The following is a 23,740-nucleotide window of genomic DNA, read 5'->3' as shown; positions in this document are numbered from 1 at the left end:
AGTGACTGGTTTAAAGGGACAACTTGCAGTGCTCGCCAAACTTTGTGTCAGCAAAAGTAGTTCTAATGTTTCTTACATTTATTACATTTTTACATTTTTACACACACAAATCAATGAACACAAAAACATAAACTTTCCAGATATTTTGTTTCACAATGTTACAAAACTCAGTTCACAACTACACAGTCTGATTTACAAGTACAAAATATTTATGACCACAGTTTGAGCCGATGTATGTCCCGAGTCTGTGGACTCAGTAGTTTTGTTTTGATTGTTATTGTCTTTTGTTACAATTTCATTCTGATTAAGATTTTCTAGTTCTGAGGTTTTGGTTTCTGTGTTCCCTCTGTACTGTGTTAGTATTGTGTCTCTGTGTTCACTTCCTGTTTTATTTTGACAGTGCCATGTCCTACGTTAGTGTGTCTACTTTTGCTTCCCCTTGTCTGGTTATGTCCAATGAATCCTGCTGTGTCTCCCTTTTCTCATTCCCTGATGGCTCTTTTGTGTATATGAGCCCTTTGTTTTCTCCTGCTTGTTGCTGGTTCGTCTGTGTTGTCTCCCCGTGTCTCCGTTTAAGGTTTCAGGTTAGTTTTGTAGTTTTTTCAGTAGAGGTTATCTTAGCTTCTGCACAGGCCATCTCCACTGCACTTCACCGTTTCAATAAAGCTCACTCACTTCACAGCAGTGTCTGCATCTTGGGTCCTTTATTAAATTCAACATGGCTCGCCCCGCTAGCCGTGACATAAGATGTGAAAACAATATCCAAAAAACACGAGAGACAAACAGGAAATAGTTTTAAGGTGCAGGGCCAACAAACTGAGTCTAGCCATGAACTCAGAGTTGATTGAATTAGCATTTTGAATTGGCTGATCTGAGCAATCAAGTCTATGTTCACTTTGAGTTAAGATTATACGTGATTAATGTAAAAGAAAAAAGCCGTCATCAGCAACTGATTCTGATTTAGCAGGTTTTCAAATCTAAACGGTACCCATCCCTAGCTGGCTGTAGTTAAACCTTTACTTAAAAAGCATCCCTAGACCCAGCTGTCTTAGCTAATTATAGGCCGATCTCCAACCTGACAATCCTTGAAAGAGTAGTTGGGGGGCGACAATCAGAGGGGCAGTGTGATGATCTTAGGTTACGAACTACCGCAGTCAAGTCATTAAGGGAGACGGGATCAAACTGCTCTAAGACAGCTGAGCACACAGGAGAAAGACTCGGATCTGAGGCAGCAGTTGGCGAGACAAGAGCCCTAATAGACAGAACCTTGTTGTTAAAAAATGCTAAAAAGAGTGACGCTGAAAAACTAGTTCATGCATTTATTACTTCCAGACTGGACGACTGTAATTCATTATTATCAGGATGTCCTAAAAACTCAGTGAAAAGCCTTCAGCTAATCCAAAATGCTGCAGCAAGAGTCCTGACAGGGACTAGAAAGAGAGCAGATTTCTCCTGTTTTGGCTTCCCTTCATTGGCTGCTCCTCACATACAAGGTCTTAAATAATCAGGCCCCATCTTATCTTAATGCTGCACCACAACACCTGATCTCTGGTTTCCTGACCTCTTCAATCCCACTTTAATACTTGACTAAACTCATTTTCCTGTTTAGGTGTTGAGGCAAAGCCGCCCATCTACAATGCAGGCAACAGCAAACGGAGCTATTTTTGATTCCCTTTGGGTTTTTTCTACTTTTGTGCTACAAAATGTTCAAGCTGATTAAATTCATTAGAATAAAAGTTCAGATAATTTTCTCATATTAATGTTGGAGGTAGAAATTCAGGTAACTTTGCACAAAAACTGGCAGAAATTTCCTTCAAAGATGCAGTTTTTACTTTAATACTGTGAGTACATTTCAGAGCCTGGACTCTTTTACCTTTACTTGAGTAAAGAAGTTGAATCATTATTTCAGCTTTAAGAGGGTATTTTAACACAAACATCAGTCCTTCTACTTCAGTATGTTTGACACTTTGTTTACGTCTAAATTAACTTTACTGTTAACGAGTTTTCATGTTTCTGTAATCCACCAGTGTGCTCATGCTTTTTTAATTGAAAACATATTTTTAATGATCAAATATAATTATGTTTGTTATTTGTGGATTTTAAATGTCCTTGACAGAGACAGATGATGATCATTATCCTGCACTGTGCTCTCAGGTTTGGTCGAGCTAGCACAAAGAATGGCTATGTTGAACTTCCTCCTGGGATCTACACTAAGAAGTGAGTCCAACATTAGCAGGGTCTCTTTCCTTTATCTGATTCACTTTAGCATTCACAGTCACGTGAAGCTTGTTATTAACTCGATAAGTCAACCCAGGGTTTCAGCTGAGCGCTCACATGAAACACATGGTGTTGGCAGCATCTGATCAATCATATTCATGGAGACGTGTATCAGCAACAGAGCAGCTGAGTTTGCAGAAGGACGTCAAACTAAACCACAGGAACAATATGAGGAGATTACACACATAATAAAATACTAGCAGTAACACAGCTGCTGCAGACAAATCAGTCGTGTGATCGTGTGTGAGAGGAGAAGGACTGTAAAGGAGTTTGGTGTTAAAAGCTCTGTATGAATGTGGGAGACTTTGAAGGGCTTTAAAAAGGCCAATATAAAATAAAAGGCAGCAAAATTGCTGAGTGTGAAAGTCACCAGACTTATCAGACCTCTGTGATTAAGACCTGTAAGAACACCTGTTTGTACTTGTTGGCATTATATCAAACACACACGTATATTAAGCCTTTGTTTGAACTCTGGTTGAATTTGTTACTTTCAGACTGTGAAACATCACAGAGGCTGCAGCTGCAGATCTTTTATTCACCTGGAAATTTACTTTAAATGTTAGATGGAAAATGTATTGCTCAGTTTAACCAAAGTAAGAACAAGAATCCATAAACCTTCATAAAGACAAACATCTCCCAGAACATTGAGCTGCTGAAGTGTCACTGAAGGGAAAAACTATTTGTCCTCCTCCATCCAGCAACACCTGAAACACCTGAGTGGAAGCTCCTCCCTACACTGTGTTTGATGCAAAGCACAAAGGAGACACCTGCTGGAGCAGCTGGAGTCCTACAGACACTCAGCCTCTTCACTACACAAACACCTCCTACAACATCCACTCTTTCCACTCTGACTGCTGTGTTTGTGGAAACACTCCAACACACACCGCTTCACATACCAACATAGAAATGTGTGAAAAAGAGCTGAGCTGATATCAAACATGAGGATTTATTCAGAAATACAGAGTCAGGAACAACATCTAGACACACATTACCTCTCAGCAGCAGAAGAACAGCCTTTAAAGTGAACACCAACACCCTTCGACCTGTTGCTCTTTAAGGAAACACAGCTGGGTTCAGGTCCAGGAGATTCTGGCCTCTTATTGATCCTAAAAGAAAAACAATAAATGTCACAGCTTCATGAGACAGGAAGGAAAAACTGGAAATATTAAATTAAAGACATGATGAACAATCTCATAAAAATAATGTACTTACTCTTTGTCACATAACAGAGTTTTGTTAAATTTTACACCAACACCCTTCGACATGTTGCTCTTTAAGGAAACACAGCTGGGTTCAGGTCCAGGTTCTGGATTAGTTTCAGGGTTATGTCCAGCTGAGCCTGGTACGCCCCACAGCTCTGGGCTTTAAAACAACACACACAGAGGTATGAGTGTGAATAATGATGGAGCAGTGATGTGAGTGCTGAGCTGTGACATGGAGAAGAGTCATGGACAGTTAGAGATGGTCATCTCACCTCTGAGCTTTGGTCTGGCTCTCATGTTCCCCACACAGAGTGCTTTTAGAGGGAGGGACTCCCTCCTCTCTGTCCTCACACTGATCCATGCTGCTCAGTTCACATCAGCTCACACACACTTTCTACCTTCACCTGCAGAGGAAACACAAATCATTCATGTGCACATCAACTGAGAGCTGCAGAGGTCGTGTCTGATGTGTTGGACTAACATCCATCTGAGACGCAGCTTTCATCAGTTCACTACAAAAAGTGTCACAGAGCCCAGTTCAGCCTCCAAATCCTCCATTACTGTAGTCCTACAAAGCAGCAGGTCAAACATGGCTGCAGAGAGCAGCTTTATGTCAGTAACCATGTCCAGGACCGAGCTGACTGCTTACAGAGTTCCTACTCTAACTGCTAGCTGCTCTGCTAGCTAAGCTAACTCAGTAACAGTGACTCTGACAGCAGTTACTGTGGAACAGCGGCCGAGCTCAGGACACATTCAGTGTGTTTAGTCTGAGTCCTGGACTCTGATTCAATGGATTCAATCCAGCTCAGAGTTTCATGTCTTCATCAGAATAAAATACATGTACTAATATAACAGAAGTAATGCTCTGAATGCAGGACTGTAATGGAGGATAAATAAGGTTTTTACAGCCTGAAAGAAACATTCAGTTCATATATTTGTAGACAGTGAAGCAGTTTTTAATACTGCAGCTGTTTCCTTCACCTGTGTGTGTGTGAGCCACACCTTCATGTGCTGCTTTAGAAATATGTGGTCTGACTGCTCAGACTGAGTCTAGGAGGAAAGTTCACACGCTGGAGAAAGTTTTGTTCCTAACTTTGTCAGAGTTCGGCTCCAAAGACAAAGAAGACGGAGCTCACAGTCTGTAGATGGTCCTCAGTGTGTGTGTGAAGCCAAGAGAGCACACAGGAGTGTGTTTATGTCAGCAAATCAGTGTGTGTGAAGAGTCTGAGGGAGTGTGTGAATGAGACTCAACACTCAACAGTCCAAGAAAAGCGTCTGGACTTCTTTAAGTTTAACTTAAAGAAGTCCAGACGCTTTTCTTTTTGTCTCCATAATGCTGCAATGTTATCTGCCCCAGAAACACTGTGCAGAAGCTCTGATGGTGACACAGAAAAGTCACAGTGGAGATACTTCTGTCCACCTTTGATTAGACTCATTATAAAAAGGAAACAAAGTTTGAACACAGTCATGTTTCCAGTTCACTGACTTACATTTATTCCATGGACACTCACTCTAACCTGAAGCACAGCTACAACCCAACATTGTTGAGGCCTCATCTCCTCCTTTCCTGACTGTAGAGGTTAAATATGCAACAACCAACAAATAAAAGAATTTGGTTCATTTCAAAGAAATTCACACGGTGACCAAGTAAAGTAACCGTAGTAAAGGAGACAACATCCCGTTGATGGTGGGATTATTTGAAAGATTTGCTTTGGTCACGTCACCAAATGCAGTTGAACCACCCGTGGATCCATGTTTGACCATTCTACCACTCTGAGCTCTGCTTTTGAATCATTTTATTATTATCATCATTCATTTATTCATTCTTTGGAGGGGGGCTATTTCCTAATGCCGCCCTAATAAGCTGATGTTCAAGGGGAAATATAACAGAAACTCTTTCAGTGTTATTCATTAATAAATTAACAGATAAACTGTGAAGAAGAAAAAACTGAGATTTAAAGGAGAGAGTGAGAAACTTGATCATCCATCCTCATAATACATGTTTATCAGTATCTGCTGTGACCATACTGCAGTAATAACTACAAGTCTACATTTCTGTGACTGTTGATCAATCACAGCAGGAATCTGAGCTCATCTCTGCACACAGAGCAGCTTCAGCTCTGGGATAAACTGCTCGCTTCACGTCCTTCTCAGCTCACAGACACTCATCCTGATATTTTCCTTTAACATTTGACGGTATAATTCATCTGAGTTTACACTTTATCTGCATAAATACAGAAAAACAGACCCAAACACCAGAAACCATCAGTTTCACGTTCAACGGGAAGTGGCTCAAACGTCACAGTTTCATAACGTCACCCTGAACTCCACTCACGGAGTTTCTGTCGCCATTGTAGTTTTTAAAGTCCCGTGATAAAGGCGGGTCTTTCTGTGAATCCGCACGCTCATTGGCTAATAGCTCGAGATTGACACATCGTTATCCAATGAGCGTGCGGGAACTTCCGACATAAAGTTGTTTCCTTTGAAAAACCAAAGTCTGATTATTTTTGCCTCCACTGACGGAGCCTGTTGTTCCCGCCACAGAGACACAGTAATGTCAGAGCGGTGTTAACACTCACCCTGCCTCAGCACAGCTCTCACTCTCCTCCTGCTCTCTCACACTAAACGGAGGCTCAGCTAAACTCACTTCCTCTCTACTTACAGGAAACCAGCGCTCAGAGGAGCCGACCGGCCTCACATTTCACCCACAGACACGAACAGCGTGGAATTATTTTATGTCATAAGAAGAAACATATTCATGTTAACACTCACCTGCCTCAGCTCCACCTTCCTCCTCCTGCTTTCACTTTCACTGCTGCTCCCTAAACACAGAGGATGCTGGGACTTGTAGTTGTTTCCTTCCGGTGCGGTCTTCCTCTTTGTTTGTTTGTGTTTGTGTTCAAGTTATTTCGATCATGTAAACATCAACAGAACACGTGAAGCCACACAGAGTTTGTATGTCGAGGTGGGTAGGAGGGTTTGAGGGTTTGGGGAGGGGTCAGAGGGAAGAGGTCTCTCAGTCTTGACAATCCACATTGATGGCATTGCATCTTTCAGCGTGTTTGTGGGTCGATTTGGATGCTCCAGGTGTGAGAGCAGCCACTCAGCCTCTGCTGCAGATGTGTGTCACAAGTTCATCTAGTAGTGAGACGGTGGCGCAAGATGGCGAGTTGAGCAGTCGCACGAATTAGGAGCTCGTTGAACTTGTCCCAGAATTTACTTTGTGTTCGTTATTGTTTCCACTCGAAAGTAGTAAAATGACTGCCCCAAGTATAGTTAAACCTGCTAAATTCAAACTCGACCTCAAAAAACAAGAAACAACATCGCCATGTGATGGAAAGGAAGACAGCAGAGAAGGAACGGATCATGACTACGTAGAAAAAACCTTGAAAAAAGAGTGGACGAGCAGCTAGCTGACCTGAGTGTGCAATGCAAGCAAGCTAGTACGATGCTAGCCAGCCTAGCCAAAGCGGTTCAGTTCAACTCGGAGGAGGTGAAAGAATGTAAACAAAAGGTTAAAGAGTTGGAGAGACGAAACGAGCAGTTGACCAAAGATAACTACGATCTCAAGGAGAGAGTGTGAGAGCAAGAAAGGTACAAAATGAGGTGGTGCCTCCGGATTAAAGGATTAGAAGAGAAAAGAGATGAAGGTGTCAGATCGCTGGTTATTGGAATTCTTGGCAAGATCGCACCTGATATGATATCAAAGCTTGAAGAATCTGTGGATGTGGTGCATAGAGTTGGGAAGAAGATTGAGAACAAGGTCCGACATATCATCATTCTGTTTGCTCTGAGACACGTGAAAGAGGAGATTTGGCGTCGCACCAAAGATTCGGCTGTCTGTAAGAACGGCGGTTTCCACTTCGCTGAGGTACTGCCGCGGGAGGACTGGGAAGAGAGGAGGCGGCTGTGGCCGCAAATTGAACAAGCCAGACGGGCTGGGAAACGGGCCTTTTTCCGGGGTCCTCATGGATACATCGAAGGACGGAGGATCATCGACGTTGAATGAAAGACTTGATGTAAGACTGTATACAGTGGAATATTATTAATGGGACAAAAGAGTTCTACTTAAAGTTAAAGGTTATTAGTCACTGAGTTGGTGACAAGTGTTACAATTTAAACTCATGTTTATATATTTTTCTTTTCTTTTTTTAAAAAAAAGTTATTTTCTTAGCATACTCTTATTATGGTTCACTCAAAAATTTCTTTTGGTTCATTAAACGTTCGGGGTTTGAAGGAAATTGTTAAGAGAAAAGCACTTTTTTTATTTTGCAAGGGGCAAAAATGTCACTGTCTGTTTTTACAAGAGACTCACTCTGTGGATGCCGATGTTACCTTTTGGGCTAATCAGTGGGGAGACAAGATTCTTTTCAGTCGTGGATCTAACAGATCTGGAGGTGTGGCGATTTGTTTTAATAAGTTCCCTGGGGAGATTATAACATATAAAGCTGATAGTGAGGGTCATTGGTCAACTGCAGCTTGAAGAGCGAAGGTATATTTCTAATTGTTACAAATCTTTATGGACATAATAACGAAGGTCAAAATAAACGTCTATTGGAAAATCTAACAAATGTTATTTCAGAGTTTAAAGTTATGTACCCCACAGATTACATCCTAATAGGAGGAGACTGGAACATGACCTCAGATGAATGGATGGACAGATGGCCTCCTCGCTTAGGAAGGAGGCAACAGAATAACATTATTGAGAACTTTTCTAGTGATAATAATTTTACAGACATTTGGAGAAGTTTGAATCCTGGAGTTAAGAATTATTCATGGTTTAAACCTAATGGAGAAAGCAGGTCAAGAATTGATTATTGGTTAGTGAGCGATGACATTTTGAGGTGTACTTCACCATCTAAAATCTCCAAAGCACCCCTATCTGATCACTGTTTCATTGATCTTGTCTTAGAACCAACAAGGATGAAACGTAGTAGCAGGGGATATTGGAAATTTAATGCCAGCCTTTTAAATAAGGACAAGTATTGTGATAAAATTAGACATAAAATTACAGATATAAAAAATGATGACTCAGTAGTGGGTAATATACAGAAATGGGAACTTATTAAATTCAAAATCAGAGAATTCACTATAAAATTCTGCAAAGAACTGAACAGGGAAAAACGGGAATATGAAAGTAATTTACTTCGTGAAATAACTCAGTGCTGTAGTAAAGAAAAACTAAACGTGCAAGAAAAGAATAAATTGATGGAGTTACAAACTAAATTAGACGATCTTTACCTAGAGAAAGCCCAGGGTGCCTTTATAAGATCGAGAGCCAAGTGGATTGAGGCAGGTGAAAAGAACTCATCATATTTTAGTAAGCTGGAAAAGTGCAGACAGCAGAGAAATCTAATCTCAAGCTTGTTGATAAATGGGACTGAATGTAAAGATTTCAGAAAGATTGGAAAGGAAGTCTTCACTTTTTATTCCAAATTGTACTCCTCAGAATATTCAGCAGCTGATTCTGATAGTTTCTTTGATAAGATTCATAATCTCATCCCATGTATTGACAAGCCGTTCAAAGATCTGTGTGATTCAGAGCTTAAAATTGAGGAACTGGATTTGGTGGTCATGAAAATGGCATTAAACAAGTCCCCAGGGACAGATGGACTCACTACTAATTTTTATCAATTCTTCTGGAAGGACCTAAGAACTTTATTGTTTGATGCATTAAAGGAATCGATAGAGAAAAAAGAAGTGATGCCGAGCACGAAACAAGGGCTGATAACCCTGATCCCTAAATCGGGTAAGGATAAAAGAATTTTAGACAATTTAAGACCCATCACCTTACTAAACACTGACTATAAGATCCTGTCTGGAGCTGTAGCTGAGAGGCTAAAGAAAGGCATCTCAAACATTATCAGTGAAACACAATCAGGTTTTTTGAAAGGAAGACTAATTCATAACAATATTAGGCTGGTTTTGGATCTCCTTGAATACAGTGAATTAATCCAAGAGAGAGGGTACATCCTGTTCTTGGATTTTTACAAAGCATTTGACTCAGTTGAACATACGTTCATATTAAAAACTCTGCAGTCTTTTGGTTTTGGAGAGGAATTTATCAATGTTATAGAGATGCTATATAATGACATTAACAGCTCTGTTTTGCTAGAACATGGTACATGTTCAAGGTTTGAGGTTAATAGAGGGATAAGGCAGGGATGTAGCAGCTCACCACTTCTGTTCATCATGGTTGCTGAGCTGTTGTCTATTTTCATCATCATCATCATCAACTTTATTTATAAAGCACTTTAAAACAACCACAGCTGACACAAAGTGCTGTACATTGGAACTGTAAAATAAAATTACATGAGATATAAATAAAAAACAAATAAAAGAAGAGTGAAATCATTAATTAAATAACTACTGCATTAAAAAAGAAACTAAGTCTCACTGAGGTTAAAAGCCAAGGAATAAAAGTGGGTTTTAAGACGTGATTTAAAAGTGGACAGTGAAGGGGCCTCTCTAACATGCATGGGCAAATTATTCCATAATTTTGGAGCCACAATAGAGAAGGCCCTGTCCCCTCTGAGCTTCCTCCTGGATCTCGGTACCTCCAGGAGCAGCTGGTCAGCTGACCTGAGAGACCGACAGGGTATGTGGGGATGAAGAAGCTCAGAGAGGTAAGGCGGGGCAAGACTGTGTAGACATTTAAAAACAAACATAAGAATTTTAAAATTAACTCTAAAAGACACAGGCAGCCAGTGCAGAGAGGCCAGCACGGGGGTTATATGCTCTCTTTTTCGAGTTCCTGTTAGGAGTCGTGCAGCCGCATTTTGAACCAGCTGCAGACGTGAGAGCAATGACTGACTGACCCCCACATAAAGTGAGTTACAGTAGTCCAGGCGGGAAGAAATAAAAGCATGGATCACTGTTTCAAGGTGCTGCCTCGAAAGAAAAGATTTTAGTCTTGCCAGTCGCCTTAAATGATAAAAACTGGACTTCACCACTGCTCTGATTTGGTTGTCCAATTTAAAATCACTGTCCAACTTAAAACCAAGGTCAGTAACAACAGATTTAAAATAGACTTCCAGGGATCCTAAAACAACAGAGGAGGACTCACAGGGACCACTGGGTCCAAACACCAACACTTCTGTTTTCTTTTTATTAAAATTTAAAAAGTTTCGAGCCAACCAAGCTTTAATGTCATCTAGACATGTCAAGAGAGGTTTTATGGAGATGGCATCCTTGCGTTTTAGTGTCAAATAAATTTGGCAGTCATCGGCATAACAGTGAAATGAGATCCCATGCCTTCTAAGGATAGAACCCAGAGGCAGTAGATACAGAGAAAAGAGCAGTGGCCCTAAAATTGAGCCCTGTGGGACACCACATGACAGAGGAGCAGAAGACGATTCGTAACCGAGAAGGCTGACAGAGAAAGTTCTATCTGACAAATAAGACCTAAACCAATTGAGTGCAGTGCCACCAATACCCACTACATCATGTAATCGAGAAATTAAAATACTGTGGTCTACTGTGTCAAAGGCAGCAGTTAGGTCAAGCAAGACAAGAACAACATGGTTACCAGAATCACATGCCAGAAGGATGTCATTAAAAACCCTTAGTAATGCAGATTCTGTGCTGTGAAGGGTTTTAAAACCTGACTGAAAAACCTCAAAGATTCCATTTTCATCTAGAAAATCTTTCAGTTGACTAAAAACAATTTTCTCTAAAACCTTGGAGACTAAAGGCAGCTTGGAAATAGGCCTATAGTTCGCTAAAACTGTGTGATCAAGGCCAGGTTTCTTAAGCAGTGGCTGTACTACTGCATGTTTGAAATTTGCAGGAACCACACCAGAAGACAGACTGCTGTTAATAATGTCAAGGACATACTGTTGTATACTAGGAAAAATTTCTTTAAAGAATTGTGGAGGGACAGGATCCCGTGGGGAACCTGTGGGCTTAATATGGCGAACCACATCCTCTAAAGAGGAGAGCGTCACAAGCTCAAACTGAGTGAAAACAGCAGCGCAAGGGACAGAGACAGAGGGGTCAGAGTCAGGAGCTGTGATAAGAGCCCTGATGGTGACAACCTTTTCAATAAAAAAGTTCAGAAAATCATTGCAAATCTCAGGAGAAACTTCCAAACAGACATTCAAAGGAGTATTAAGAACAGTGTCAATGGTCCTAAATAACACACGTGGGTTATGACAGTTGGAAGAAATAATATTTGCAAAATATTCCCTTTTTGCCTCTTTAACAGTGTTCTGGTAGCGATGCCAGCAGTCTTTGAGAATTTGAAATGATACATGCAGTTTATCCTTTTTCCACCTCCGTTCTGCTCGACGACATTCCCTCTTAACAGCACGACTGCTCTCATTAAACCAAGGCTCAGGTTTAGCCTTAAGCTGCCTGGTTTTTAAAGGAGCCACAGAGTCCATGATTTTTTGACAGCAAGAATTAAACCAGGAATGTAGGTCTTCTGTGTCAGAGGAATTATTTTGATTAAAAACAGTCACATTAAGGGGTTAACTGTGATGGGTGAACAGATAATAATCAGTCAGCTGGCAGATGATACCACCCTGTTTCTAAAAAATGAGGACCAGATTCCTTTAGCCTTGCAGGCGATCAACCATTTCTCCAAAGCTTCTGGCCTACAGCTGAATATTAATAAATGCAAAATTCTAGCTCTGCATGAGTGTCCCCTGCAAGCAATAAATAATATGCAGATCAAAAAAGAGGTGAAGTATCTGGGCATTGTAATTTGCAAGGATAAGACATCAACAGAAAATAAGAATATCTGTACCAATATAGAAAAGTGTAAGTCAATTTTAAACATGTGGCTGCAAAGGGACATAACTCTGTTTGGGAGAATCTTGCTAACCAACATGGACAGTCTGTCCAGACTCATCTATCCAGCCTTTTCTCTGCCCATACCTCCAAAACTAATTAAATCTATAAATACTCTTAATTTTAGGTTCATATGGAGGAACAAATGTCATTATATAAAGAAAAATGATGTGATTAAGAATTATGAAGAGGGTGGGGCTAATGCCACTGACTTTGATGTTATGAATGGTGTACTAAAATTGAAATGGTTAAGATCTTTCATTAGGAACAAAAATTCCTTTTGGAACATTATTCCCAATGTGATTTTTGGCAAAATGGGTGGAATAGACTTTTTGTTACGTTGTGACTTTGATTGCAGTTCGTTACCTGTTAAACTCTCAGCTTTCCATCAGCAGGTCCGTCTCTACTGGAAATTAATCTATAAACATAGCTTTACTCCTCACAACACCCCTATATGGAACAACAGGTATATCCGTTTGTGTAGGAAATCTGTGTACGTGGATGAATGGAGATCTAAAGGGATTTGGGCTGTAGCTCGTTTTATGGATGATAATGGGGTCTTACTAAAACATGAGACGTTTTGTGAGAAATTTGATGTAAGATGTACTGCTAAGAGATATAAATCCCCAGTGAAAGCCATCCCAGTCCCTTTGAGATCAATGATAAAAGAAGATATTGTGCACTCTAAAATTTCTCCTGGACTGAGGCAGCTCTGCATAGCTGGAGTTGAATTTGGTGACAGCAGGTTTACAAACAAAGTGATCAGGAATATTTTGATAAATGAAATTTGCCCTAATCCGGTTAAAAGAAATTATATCCTTAAAGAATTTGAGACCATGGAGGTTAAGGCGATAAGACAAAAGTCTACAGGGAGAGCAGAATTATTAGGCAAATGAGTATTTTGTCCACATCATCCTCTTCATGCATGTTGTCTTACTCCAAGCTGTATAGGCTCGAAAGCCTACTACCAATTAAGCATATTAGGTGATGTGCATCTCTGTAATGAGAAGGGGTGTGGTCTAATGACATCAACACCCTATATCAGGTGTGCATAATTATTAGGCAACGTCCTTTCCTTTGGCAAAATGGGTCAAAAGAAGGACTTGACAGGCTCAGAAAAGTCAAAAATAGTGAGATATCTTGCAGAGGGATGCAGCAGTCTCAAAATTGCAAAGCTTCTGAAGCGTGATCATCGAACAATCAAGCGTTTCATTCAAAATAGTCAACAGGGTCGCAAGAAGCGTGTGGAAAAACCAAGGCGCAAAATAACTGCCCATGAACTGAGAAAAGTCAAGCGTGCAGCTGCCAGGATGCCAGCATAGGAAAATTGGGTTGAACAGTGAGACTGCATTTGTGGGGTTTAGAAACATCCAGAGCATCGCAACAGAAAGGTAAATAAAAAAAGTAAGAGAGAGAGAGAGATAAAGAAATAAATGAACTAATAATACATAAATGAATAGAAAAATAGAAAACACACATGTAGAAATTGTCACATGTGAAATTGTTTTTGGAGAGAATCAGAAGTGAGACAGTTTGAATCCACAGTTCAGCGCAAAGATGCAGGAATTAAATCTGATTATAAAAACACATCGAGGTAACGAAGACCAGCTTACACTCAATATTAATATGAACACACAACATACACGCAATGAAGACATGCTTACACTCATGAATGTGAATACATGACATAAATGCTGAATGGTGTAGATTTAACACACTTAAAGGCTGAAGCTGAGGAATAACTCAGGAAGTTGCAGGACAATAGAGCGACTGTTGTGACAAGGAAAAAGAGACTGGGAGGACCAACCAGGGATTAGAAGCTTAAAGCAGGTTTAAAATAGTGAATTAGAAGTGGTTTCCAGCTGATTGAGCAAAAGAAGTGACGACTGTAGAAATAAAAATAAAAGAATAATAATTGAATTATGCAGCAATGTTTTGAATATGCATTTCTGTTGTCAGGGCAACTTCTCGAGATGTGACTCAATATGCAAATTAGTTGAATGAGTGGGGACAGAAAAAAAGAAAAACTCAAGTTTCCTGTCTGAGACATGAGTGAAGTTTGCATTGAGAGAAATATATCTGTGACTGTGTGAGAAGAACTGTTTGGTAAAATATATGATAGCAGCCGCAGGACAATTAAATAAAGTCTGTGACTAAGTGCAGTCGTGCAGATTTGGAGAAGAAGTTTATAATTTAGTGATGACACATTGTTATAAAGTGTTTAGAAAGGGCTTAATGGGAATATTACTGTTGGGCAAACTGTGCGGCTTTAACAAGATTTTCTGTGTATTTAGCAGGTGAAACTCTGTCAGCTGACTTCAGACTGTCAGGAAGCTGAAGAACCTGAGGCCAACCACTGAAACATGATGTGGGCAAAATGAACAGAGGGAGGGATTTTAAAGGTGAACATTTAGGACTTACTGCAAATGTTACTATGTCAAAGTTACTGTGACTCAAACAGAGGAAATTCTGATTTTTTTCTTTCCACACCCAGCATGTTTTGGGTGTTATATGTGTCGAGAAGGGAAATTATTTTACTGCTATTGTTAAATAATTGTCATTATTACCATTGCATTAATAATATAATCTGGAGTTTATATTGCATTCAGGGGTAGAACAGTGTGTGTCTTTCAGAAAGGCTAAAAGTCACAGGCTGACAGGAAACAGGCTTGCAGAGAGTTTGCAGAACTCTCTGCTTATGCACACAGTTATTATGTTTAGTAGAGGTTCTTGATTAAAACATTTATTTAGTAAAAGTCATATCCATAGTTTCAGTTCGATTATTACATATACGAGAGTGGTTTCTGTCTCTCTGTCTGGTGAGGGGTCAGGAGCTAGTCGCGAGGTGAAACAGGGTGCAATTGTGGTTAGCACACAGACGCACACACACACACACTCAGTTAGAGAATCATTTATAGGTGAAAGTTTAATCATGTTTTGCTTGGGGTGGCAAAAAGAGCAGTTTGTCGCAGAACTGCTGCTGAGGTGTCAAGACGACAAGCGAGCATCCGGCAGTGACAGGATGCACCTGTTATGAAGATGGAAGACGATGTTCTTTTAAACTGTGTTAAAAGGTCATTGTGGTTTTGATTTGACGTATGTATATATCCTGTCTGTGACGTATGAAGGGGCGTCAGTAAACAAACCCTGATGCTATAAAATATCTGTTCATGCTTTGATTAAGTCGAGGACTACTGGCTGTCTGCGTACAGAGTGTCTTCCCACACGTGTGTTCATTAAAATCATCGTTTGACTTCACCCGGCCGGATTGGTGTGGTTATTCTTCGATCACCTCTTGTACCCTTCCTCAATATTGAATACTTTTAAATAAATTAAAAAGTATTTAATAGCATATAACACCCAAAATATGCTTCGGTTCACATTTAACTCCAGAAAATCATCAATCAAAACATGGATATTACCTGACCACAGATTCGTGGTGACGTCACTGCTCTTTTAACTGTTCGGTGTCTTTGTTTGTTTGCTGGTTGTAGAAATGGTTTATATGAGCTTTGAGCTGAGAGTCAGAGGTTTCTGTGGACACTGCTCATGTCGGCACTTATATTTCTGACCTTTTCTTATAACCGATTAAACATGATCTCCTCCCTTTTGCCCCCATTTTTGGTGGTGTAGGTACAAATGATCAGGCATGACATTCTCATAATAAATACGATACTGCAAATAATTATTTCTGCATTTGTGCGATTGAAGTGAATTGAAAATGTGTATGAAATGACACTGTTTTAAAGATTTGGCCTAAATAATTTTGGAGTGAATGAGTCTAAACATGATGACCTAACTAGTGATACCCTGTCACACACACACACACACACACACACACACACACACACACACAGCATGTTATGCCAGTTTCAGCTGAAACTATGTTTCAAACCATGTTCCGGGTTTTTAGTTCACCATTTATGAGGCTTCAAGAAGAAAATAAAAGACAGATCTGAATGTTTGAAAATGTTTTGGAAAGATTCTGTAAAGATGAGATGAAAAATACTCAAAGGATAAATTTAATTGGTTTATTATTTAGATAAGTTGAAAAAAGTTAAACAAGTAAATGAAGAAACAAGGTAGAGGAGAGAAAAGCCCAACAATCCCCTCTGAGCAAGCACTAGGCGACAGTGGGGAGGAAAAACTGCCTTTAAACGGGCAGAAACCTCCGGCAGAACCAGGCTCAGGAGGGGACAGTCAACGGCCGGGACTGGTTGGGGGGGTTAACAGAGGTGGAGCAAGACGAGGCTACATCAGGTGAGGAAGCAGTAGCGTCTCTCCTCCGGAACAAGTGGAACCATTTTTTCTTTTTTTTCATGCACTTTTCCACGAGCGCTTTTTTCTCCAGGATGAGATTTCTCAGCTCATCGATGGTTTCTGCGTTTTGTTCTTCAAGTTTCTCACATCTTTGTTCCACCTCTTCCAATGTTGCTTGTTGTTCTTCAAGCTTGTCTTTGAGTTGTTTGGATGTTGCCTCCTGTATCAGCTTGTCCTTGTGCATGTCTGCATTTCTCTGTTGGACCTCTTTGTGCTTGTCTTCTAACTGCTCGTTTCTTTTCTGGATTTCTTGGAGCGTGAGCTGGAGGTCTTCATGTATTTTGTCTTCTTGTTGTTTTTGCGCCTGCATTTGAGTGTTTTCACGCTTCAAGTTATTGAATTCCACCAAAATCCCCTTAACGAGCTCGGAGTTGTTTCTCGCTATCTGATCGATCCTTCTCTGCATCTGTGAGCAGCGTTTCTCCAGTTTGTCCTTTTCTTCTTCCACTTTAGTTGCTTTGTCCTCCAGCTGATTACAAAACTCTTGCAGTTTTAGACTTTTAGACTCAAAGTCCTGGACGATACGTTTTCCTTCTTTCAGTCTTTCCTGCTGTTGCTCTTTCTGTTGAAGAAGGTCTTTATTTTGGCGCAGTGTTTCATCCAGGCTTTCTCTCAGCATGCGGTATTTTTCCTGCATGCTCTTCAGTTCGTGCTGCATGTCTCGTTGCTTTTTGTCCTGCTCTTCCTTCTGTTGGAGGAATTCTTTCTTTTCTTCCACAGCTTCATGGAGCTGTCTTTGGAGGAGCCGATTTTTTCGGTCCATGTATTGGAGATCCCGTTGTATCTTATCAGTCATCGTTTTCTTGTCTTGGAGCTGGTTGGTCATTTCTTTTAGTTCTGCACTCTTTTGCCTGTTTTCTTTAATGAGGTGCACAATCTGCTCTCGGCTCTGAGCAAACTTGATTCCCCAGCCCTCATTAATAATTTTTATGTCCGGCTGGCGCTGTTGTCTTTCTTCCAGCTCTTTATTTTGGGCTTCCATTCGTCTACATTTGTCCTCCAGTTGAAGTTTCTCTTCTTCAATTTGTTGCATTTTTTTCTGGAGAAGGTAGTTTTCCTTCCTACTCTCCTCTAACGCCCTTTGGAAGGATGAGGAGCCATTTGGGGAAATTGGCCGGCCACGCCAGGAAGGAGAGGCGGCGTAATCTTTTTGAATTGGTTGTTTTTTTCTTGGAAACATGTTGGAGTTTCTATACGATGACTTTGAAGAGCTTGTGGTGAATGTTTTGTAGGCTGCAAACACAGATGCTGCTGAAACGAACTAAAACTTGCTGTTTCTCACCCCTACTTAAGGAAAAACATCAAAGGACTTAAGATTCTTAAGATCTATGACATCATCACTCCCTAAGCCAATGAGATTGTCACAAGACATTTTGGAATGGGGTATTTTTTTTTAAACTGTTTTCAAACTTAACTTAAAATTTCAGTGTTTCCTGGTTGTGGACTATTGGTTAGTCCAGCCGATTAAGAAATTAATTGTCACAAACATCCCTAATATTATATAACAGACGACAGAAAACACGAGTTTTTTTTCTACTCAATAGAGGTATAATAAAAGTTTTTTTAATTATCCTACTTTTTAGAAAAGAGAACATTTATTAAAGATTATGTATTTAATTAAAAAACTCTGTTCATCTAAAGCAGGGGTCAGCAACCTTTAAGACCCAAAGAGCCAAAGAGCCATAATTGGCCTATCTGGGGTTGAAAGGCTCGATAAATGCACGGCGTTTCGCCGGGTACACCGGCTTCCGCGAGTGTGACGCTTATTTTGAGCGATGAAAAAATAACAAAATATAATTTTATTTGCATATTGCAAAATCACAATAATCTTCCAATTTAGAACTACAAGTTAAAAAAAGAACTAACATAAATAAAATACACTTCAGCTAATTTATTTTCACAAACCACGCGGAGCCGCACTATAAGGACTAAAGAGCCGCAGGTTGCCGACCCCTGATCTAAAGGGTTTAACAAAAAGGGGGAGCTTCCTGCTGGAAATTGAAATGTCCCCATGTCCCCACTGGGCGATCGTGGCTCAAGAGTTAGGAGTTCGCCTTGTAATCGAGCCCCGGCTTGGACAGTCTCGGGCAAGACACTTCACCCGGCAAGACACTTCACCCGGCAAGACACTTCACCCGTTGCCTGCTGGTGGTGGTCAGAGGGCCTGGTGGCGCCCCAGGGTGGCTGTAGCTACATCACCAGTGTGTGAATGTGTGCGTGAATGGGTGGATGACTGAACGTGGGTGCTTAACTAGTTAAAAAAACAAACAAACATCTGTCTCTTATTTTTTATGTCACACAGGAAAGAAGCTTCAATGTCTGATGAGAAGACATTAATTTGTTGGTGTTTGTGGTGTTTGGGGCAGTTTTCTTGTTCTCTGGCTTGTTGTTTATTTACAGTGGAGATGAAGATCTCTAACAAGTTGATTTGTTCACATTTGCGCATTTTTAAGAGGAATGTGTTTTTTGAGTTTGTACACTATATGCATGTAAGGCAACCGTTTCCTTTTTCTGTATTTTTGTGTGCTGCTCTTTTAACAAAAGGGGAACAAAAGACATTTAAATCGACCTCAGATGATTTGTTTAAATTTTTACAAGGTCTTACTGAGGTGATGCACAGTGAAACATGCTTCTTTTTTGGTAATGTGCTGGAAAAGCTTGAAAATTGACCTTGAATGTGCTTAAAAAGTGCTTGAATTTGACCCTAAAAATGTGTATGAACCCTGCATATATTGCAGTATTTACAGTTTATAGTAGGAATTTCATGGCAACAGCTAATCTTTATTTTGTTTACTGGGAAATGAAATGCTGCCAATTCACAAAGCTGTGCTTCAGCTGCACTTCCTGTTGTAGACTTGTGATGCACACAGGCTCTGTTCCAGCACTCAGCATGTTCTTCCTTATTTGCTCCACCAGGGGGAGCTCCTAAACTATGACATCTTGATAGGAGTGAACCAGGGAGAGGGGCTGAAGTTTGTGGACGACAGTGAGGACAACGACGGCATCTCAGCTGCGGCGTTCGACTACACCATCTCCAGCTTTGTTGACAACCTCTACGGCTACCCAGAGGGTGAGGACGCCACCTCTGTACACTGCCACTTTTTCAGTTATTCCATTTTACAGCCTCCTCTCACTTAACTGCATTTTGCAGCATCATCAGGTTTTGTCTCATTAGGAGCCGCGTTTGTTGATTTGTTCGTTTTTTTCTGTTTGCTGTATTCATTAAAATAAACGGATAATCGTCAAAATGACAAATGTGGACAATTATCAAAGCTTACATTACAATTCTGACAGCTTGAGTTCACATGAATTTTCAAAAGAATATAAAAAGCTGTGAAAGTGCTTTAAGCGTTTAAAACATGCGAGTAAAGAATGGAATCAGTAACATGTGAGCCCAGTGAAGTGCATCAAACAAGACAAGCGTGCTAAAGAGAGCCACTCATCCACATCACGGCGTGTCTGCGCCTTAACCTTTGAGGCTCTGTGGGCAGTAATGCTATCATCCCCCAGGTAGTGGGCTCCCAATCTCAGTGTCGGTGTTTCTGACAGATCGGCCTGCGAACCCCTCACAGCCGGACCACAGTCACAGTACAGACATGTTTGGATAATGCAGTCATGCTTCCTCTCTGCTGCCTGTCACTCCTTCTGTTATCAGAAAGACTTTTTTTTCCTCTCTAGATTTCTCACTCGCTTCCTGTTTACGGACCACCAGTGGGTGGCACCAGCTGTGGCCACTGCCAAACTCCATGCTGAGTTTCAGTCCCCAGTTTACTTTTACACGTTCTACCACCACTGCCAAACCGAGACGCGGCCCGAGTGGGCCGACGCCGCGCACGGAGACGAGATACCTTACGTGTTCGGCGTACCGATGATCGGTGCCACGGACCTGCTCCCGTGCAACTTCTCCAAGAACGATGTGATGCTGAGCGCTGTGGTCATGACTTACTGGACTAACTTCGCAAAGACTGGGTAGGCCTCATGTCACAGTAGTGTAAACTGTACACGTTACTGTATGTTCTCTGACAGCCTTCTAGTCATGTTGAATACTTGAATCTAGGTTGCTAGTTTAATTCCCGTGTGGCTTTGAAGAATTGAACATACTGGTTCACCAAAAGCATCCAGATCCCAGAGCAGCCGGTTGGTCTTAGATAGTTTAAAGGTTGCACAGAGAATGGGCCTCCTGTCTGTATTCAGTGTATTGATTCCACATGTTACTTATAATGGAGACTGAATATAACTTTGAACTGAAACGTTTAACCTTTATGCTCCACCAGGGACCCCAACCTGCCCGTCCCTCAGGACACCGAGTTCATTCATACCAAGCCCAACCGCTTCGAGGAGGTCATCTGGACCAAGTTCAACTGGAAGGACAAGCAGTACCTTCACATCGGTTTGAAACCTCGTGTCAGAGACAACTACAGAGCTAACAAAGTGGCCTTTTGGCTGGAATTAGTCCCTCATCTTCACAGCCTGCACGACGTGCTCTTTCCCACCACTACGCGCTCCCCCGCAGGCCGTGACCCCGGCACCATGAGGCCCAGAAACAACGTTCCTCGAACCACTCGTCATCCTTACCCTACCTTCCCATCAGATCCTGAGCCCGAGGGCTCAGAGCGCCCGCCCCAGGACCTCTTTCCCAGACACACCCGCGACTACTCCACCGAACTGAGCGTGACAGTTGCAGTTGGAGCGTCGCTCTTCTTCCTCAACATCCTGGCCTTCGCCGCCCTTTACTACAAGCGTGACAAGCGGCACGAGATGCGCCGGCACCGGCTGTCCCCTCAGCGGGGCGGCCCCGCCAACGACCTGGCTCACAGCCAGGAGGAGGAGATTATGTCCCTGCAGATGAAGGACTGGGAGCACGACGCTCACCACGACATGGAGCCCCTGCGACCCCACGACATCCTGCGGCCCGCCTGCCCTCCCGACTACACCCTGGCGCTGCGCCGCGCCCCCGACAACGTGCCGCTGATGACGCCATACACCATCACCGTGATCCCCAGCACCATCACCAGCATGCAGCCTCTTCATGCCTTCAACACATTCCCCTCCACCGGCCACAACAACACCCTGCCCCACCCCCACTCCACCACCAGGGTATAGTAGGGACAGGCCCGACACAGCGCCACCTAGGGACCAGGAACACTGGCTCTGCTACCGCTCTGGAAGGGAGGCCTCTAGACGTGGGCCTTCGTTCTGTCCTCTTATTCTCTTCTTTCTCCAAAAGCAACTACACCTGCTGCGTCATGTGCTGTGAAACTTGGCAGCTCCCTCCACTGGTGGCATGTGGAGGTGCAACTGAAGTGTCCAGCAGCAGATGAGCAGTTTGGGGTGGGTGACTCAGATCTTTCAAAGATACTGTTTTCAAAGACGGTCTGCTGTTTCCAGGCTCAAGACCTCCAACATTTGTCAAAGGGACGAATGCTCTCTCGCTCCTCGCTGTTTTCTCTTTTTTACGTTGGCGTCATCTCTTTTTCCATCTCCTGTGTGTTATGTGCACATTATGCTTCTCTTTTCTACATCCGTGTTTTATTACTGCTCTCTTCCTCTCATTTGACACGCCTCCCTCCTGCTCTTCTCTAAAAATTCCCGATCTGCTGAGCAGTCTGGAGGGGGAGGCGTACACTAAACATATAACCATGAAAACACTGATATCTTTCATTCGACCAGCATTTTTAGGTGCCAAGTAAGTACTGCTGTGTTTCATTTCTCATCGAGGGAGAAGAAAAACGAAAGAAAAATAGAGTTTCGCTATTTACCGTCAACTAACAGAGTTCTGTCATGTTCTCATGACAAAGTGCCAAACTGGCCTCAGTCGTGATTTTCTTTCTTCCATCTTCTCTTTTTGTTGTTTTGTTTGAAGCATTTGTTAAATTGTTGTTTTTTATTGTGTGGAAAGAATTTTTCTGAAAATATAGATATAGAGAAATGATATTATATATAGTTCTATATAAAATGTGTACAAAGGAGAAAGTATATAAAAGGGTTTTCTCAGTGGGGGATCTATGCATGAATTATTTTTAAAGACGCGGGGAAAAGGACACTGTACCTGTCGATGCACGTTTCCCAAAATCTAAACGAGTCATATCGCTCCATGTTTGCTACTTTTGGTTTTTGGTTTTCTCCCGCAGAGTAAGAGCATCGCAGGAGCATCGCAGGAGCATCGCAGGAGCATCGCAGGAGCATCGCAGGAGCATCGCAGGAGCTCCTAAGTCAAACGACGCCTCCCAGCACTCATTTATTAAAACGGAGTCGATGCCAAAAGTCTTAAACGTTAGAATCAAAGCAACAGCTGTGAACTCAGTCATGGTGTCATGTGCAGCCTCCATCTTACTGTCACTACTTTTTCATTTTAGGGTACGTCAGGTAAAGCGTCCGTCGATGTAGCTTGATTGTACAAAATTATTTTTCTACGTTATTAACAAAACAGAGCAGAGACTGATGCTGCTCCTGTCTGACCCCCTTATGTCTGCCACATGTGTATTCTGACTTCATATCATCACTGCTCCCTCCCTCCTCCTCTCTCCATCCTACACCGCCTTTGTTATTTAACACCGACCCCCCCCAAACTGATAATCAGACAAATTCCCAAACAGCTGACTTCACTGTGTCGACACCGTTCCTGACTATTTCTGACCTCAGCTCAGCTCTGCTATTATCCTCACATTAAGGGTTCGTTCACCTGCCTGCAGATGATCTGTGAGCTCGTCGGTTGTAAATTAAACTCTAAGCACACTGAGGGTAACCGGGAGGCGTTCAGGGCCTGCAGTGCAGAGCTGCAACATGAAAAAAAGGGATGGGGGCTCAGATCTCCTGAACAGGGTGGAAACAACACGGTGGGTTTGTGCTGTTTGTGATTCCTGCTCCGTCACTCTGGTGGAGACCACTGCAGCTCAGCAGCGCTCCCTGCTGATCCTCTGATGAAGATGTCAACAGTATGTAAACTGAGCTGATGTGCTGCTGTTTGAGCCCACGTGGTAGCGTACGTCCAGTATGGGAGAACTTAGTCACCGGTGCTGTCTTTGCTTGTGCTCTAGCTTTAGCCTGTTTGATTGTTTGTTTTCTATTTTATTACTGCCTAAAAGGGGAGGTGGGGGAAACACATGCCTGACTTCTCCTGTCAGAGGTTTTGTAAGCTCAGTGGAAGG

At 41.9% G+C, this 23,740-nt stretch overlaps 2 protein-coding genes and 1 pseudogene across 2 annotated transcripts in view; 1 reads left to right on the top strand and 2 right to left on the bottom strand.

Moving 5' to 3' along the window:
* The window catches only part of LOC146716557 (protein NLRC3-like), a 224,524-nt gene that overhangs the window by 55,825 nt on the left and 144,959 nt on the right, over positions 1-23,740 (bottom strand). The window lies entirely within an intron of this gene.
* On the bottom strand, positions 16,628-17,794 carry LOC146716562 (uncharacterized; annotated as a pseudogene).
* Positions 20,097-22,208, top strand: LOC146716561 (neuroligin-2-like). The gene is made up of 2 exons (XM_085452485.1): positions 20,097-20,561; positions 20,867-22,208. Exons 1-2 carry the CDS (start codon positions 20,200-20,202, stop codon positions 21,693-21,695), a joined length of 1,191 nt encoding a protein of 396 aa, XP_085308611.1. The 5' UTR covers positions 20,097-20,199; the 3' UTR covers positions 21,696-22,208.

The sequence above is a fragment of the Copadichromis virginalis genome, linkage group LG3, assembly GCF_057382275.1.
Source record: "Copadichromis virginalis isolate Kocher_CV1m ecotype Utaka linkage group LG3, C_Virginalis_male_GT1.1, whole genome shotgun sequence".
Classification (NCBI taxonomy): Eukaryota; Metazoa; Chordata; class Actinopteri; order Cichliformes; family Cichlidae; genus Copadichromis; species Copadichromis virginalis.
Note: the sequence above shows the minus strand (reverse complement) of the source record. Positions and strands in the feature narration are given on the sequence as shown.

Excerpts from the sequence above, each read along its gene's own strand:
- LOC146716561 (XM_085452485.1), top strand. The coding sequence starts at position 20,200 with ATGCAGTCATGCTTCCTCTCTGCTGCCTGTCACTCCTTCTGTTATCAG. Across the intron at positions 20,562-20,866 it reads ACTAACTTCGCAAAGACTGG|GGACCCCAACCTGCCCGTCC; the intron begins GTAGGCCTCATG and ends ATGCTCCACCAG.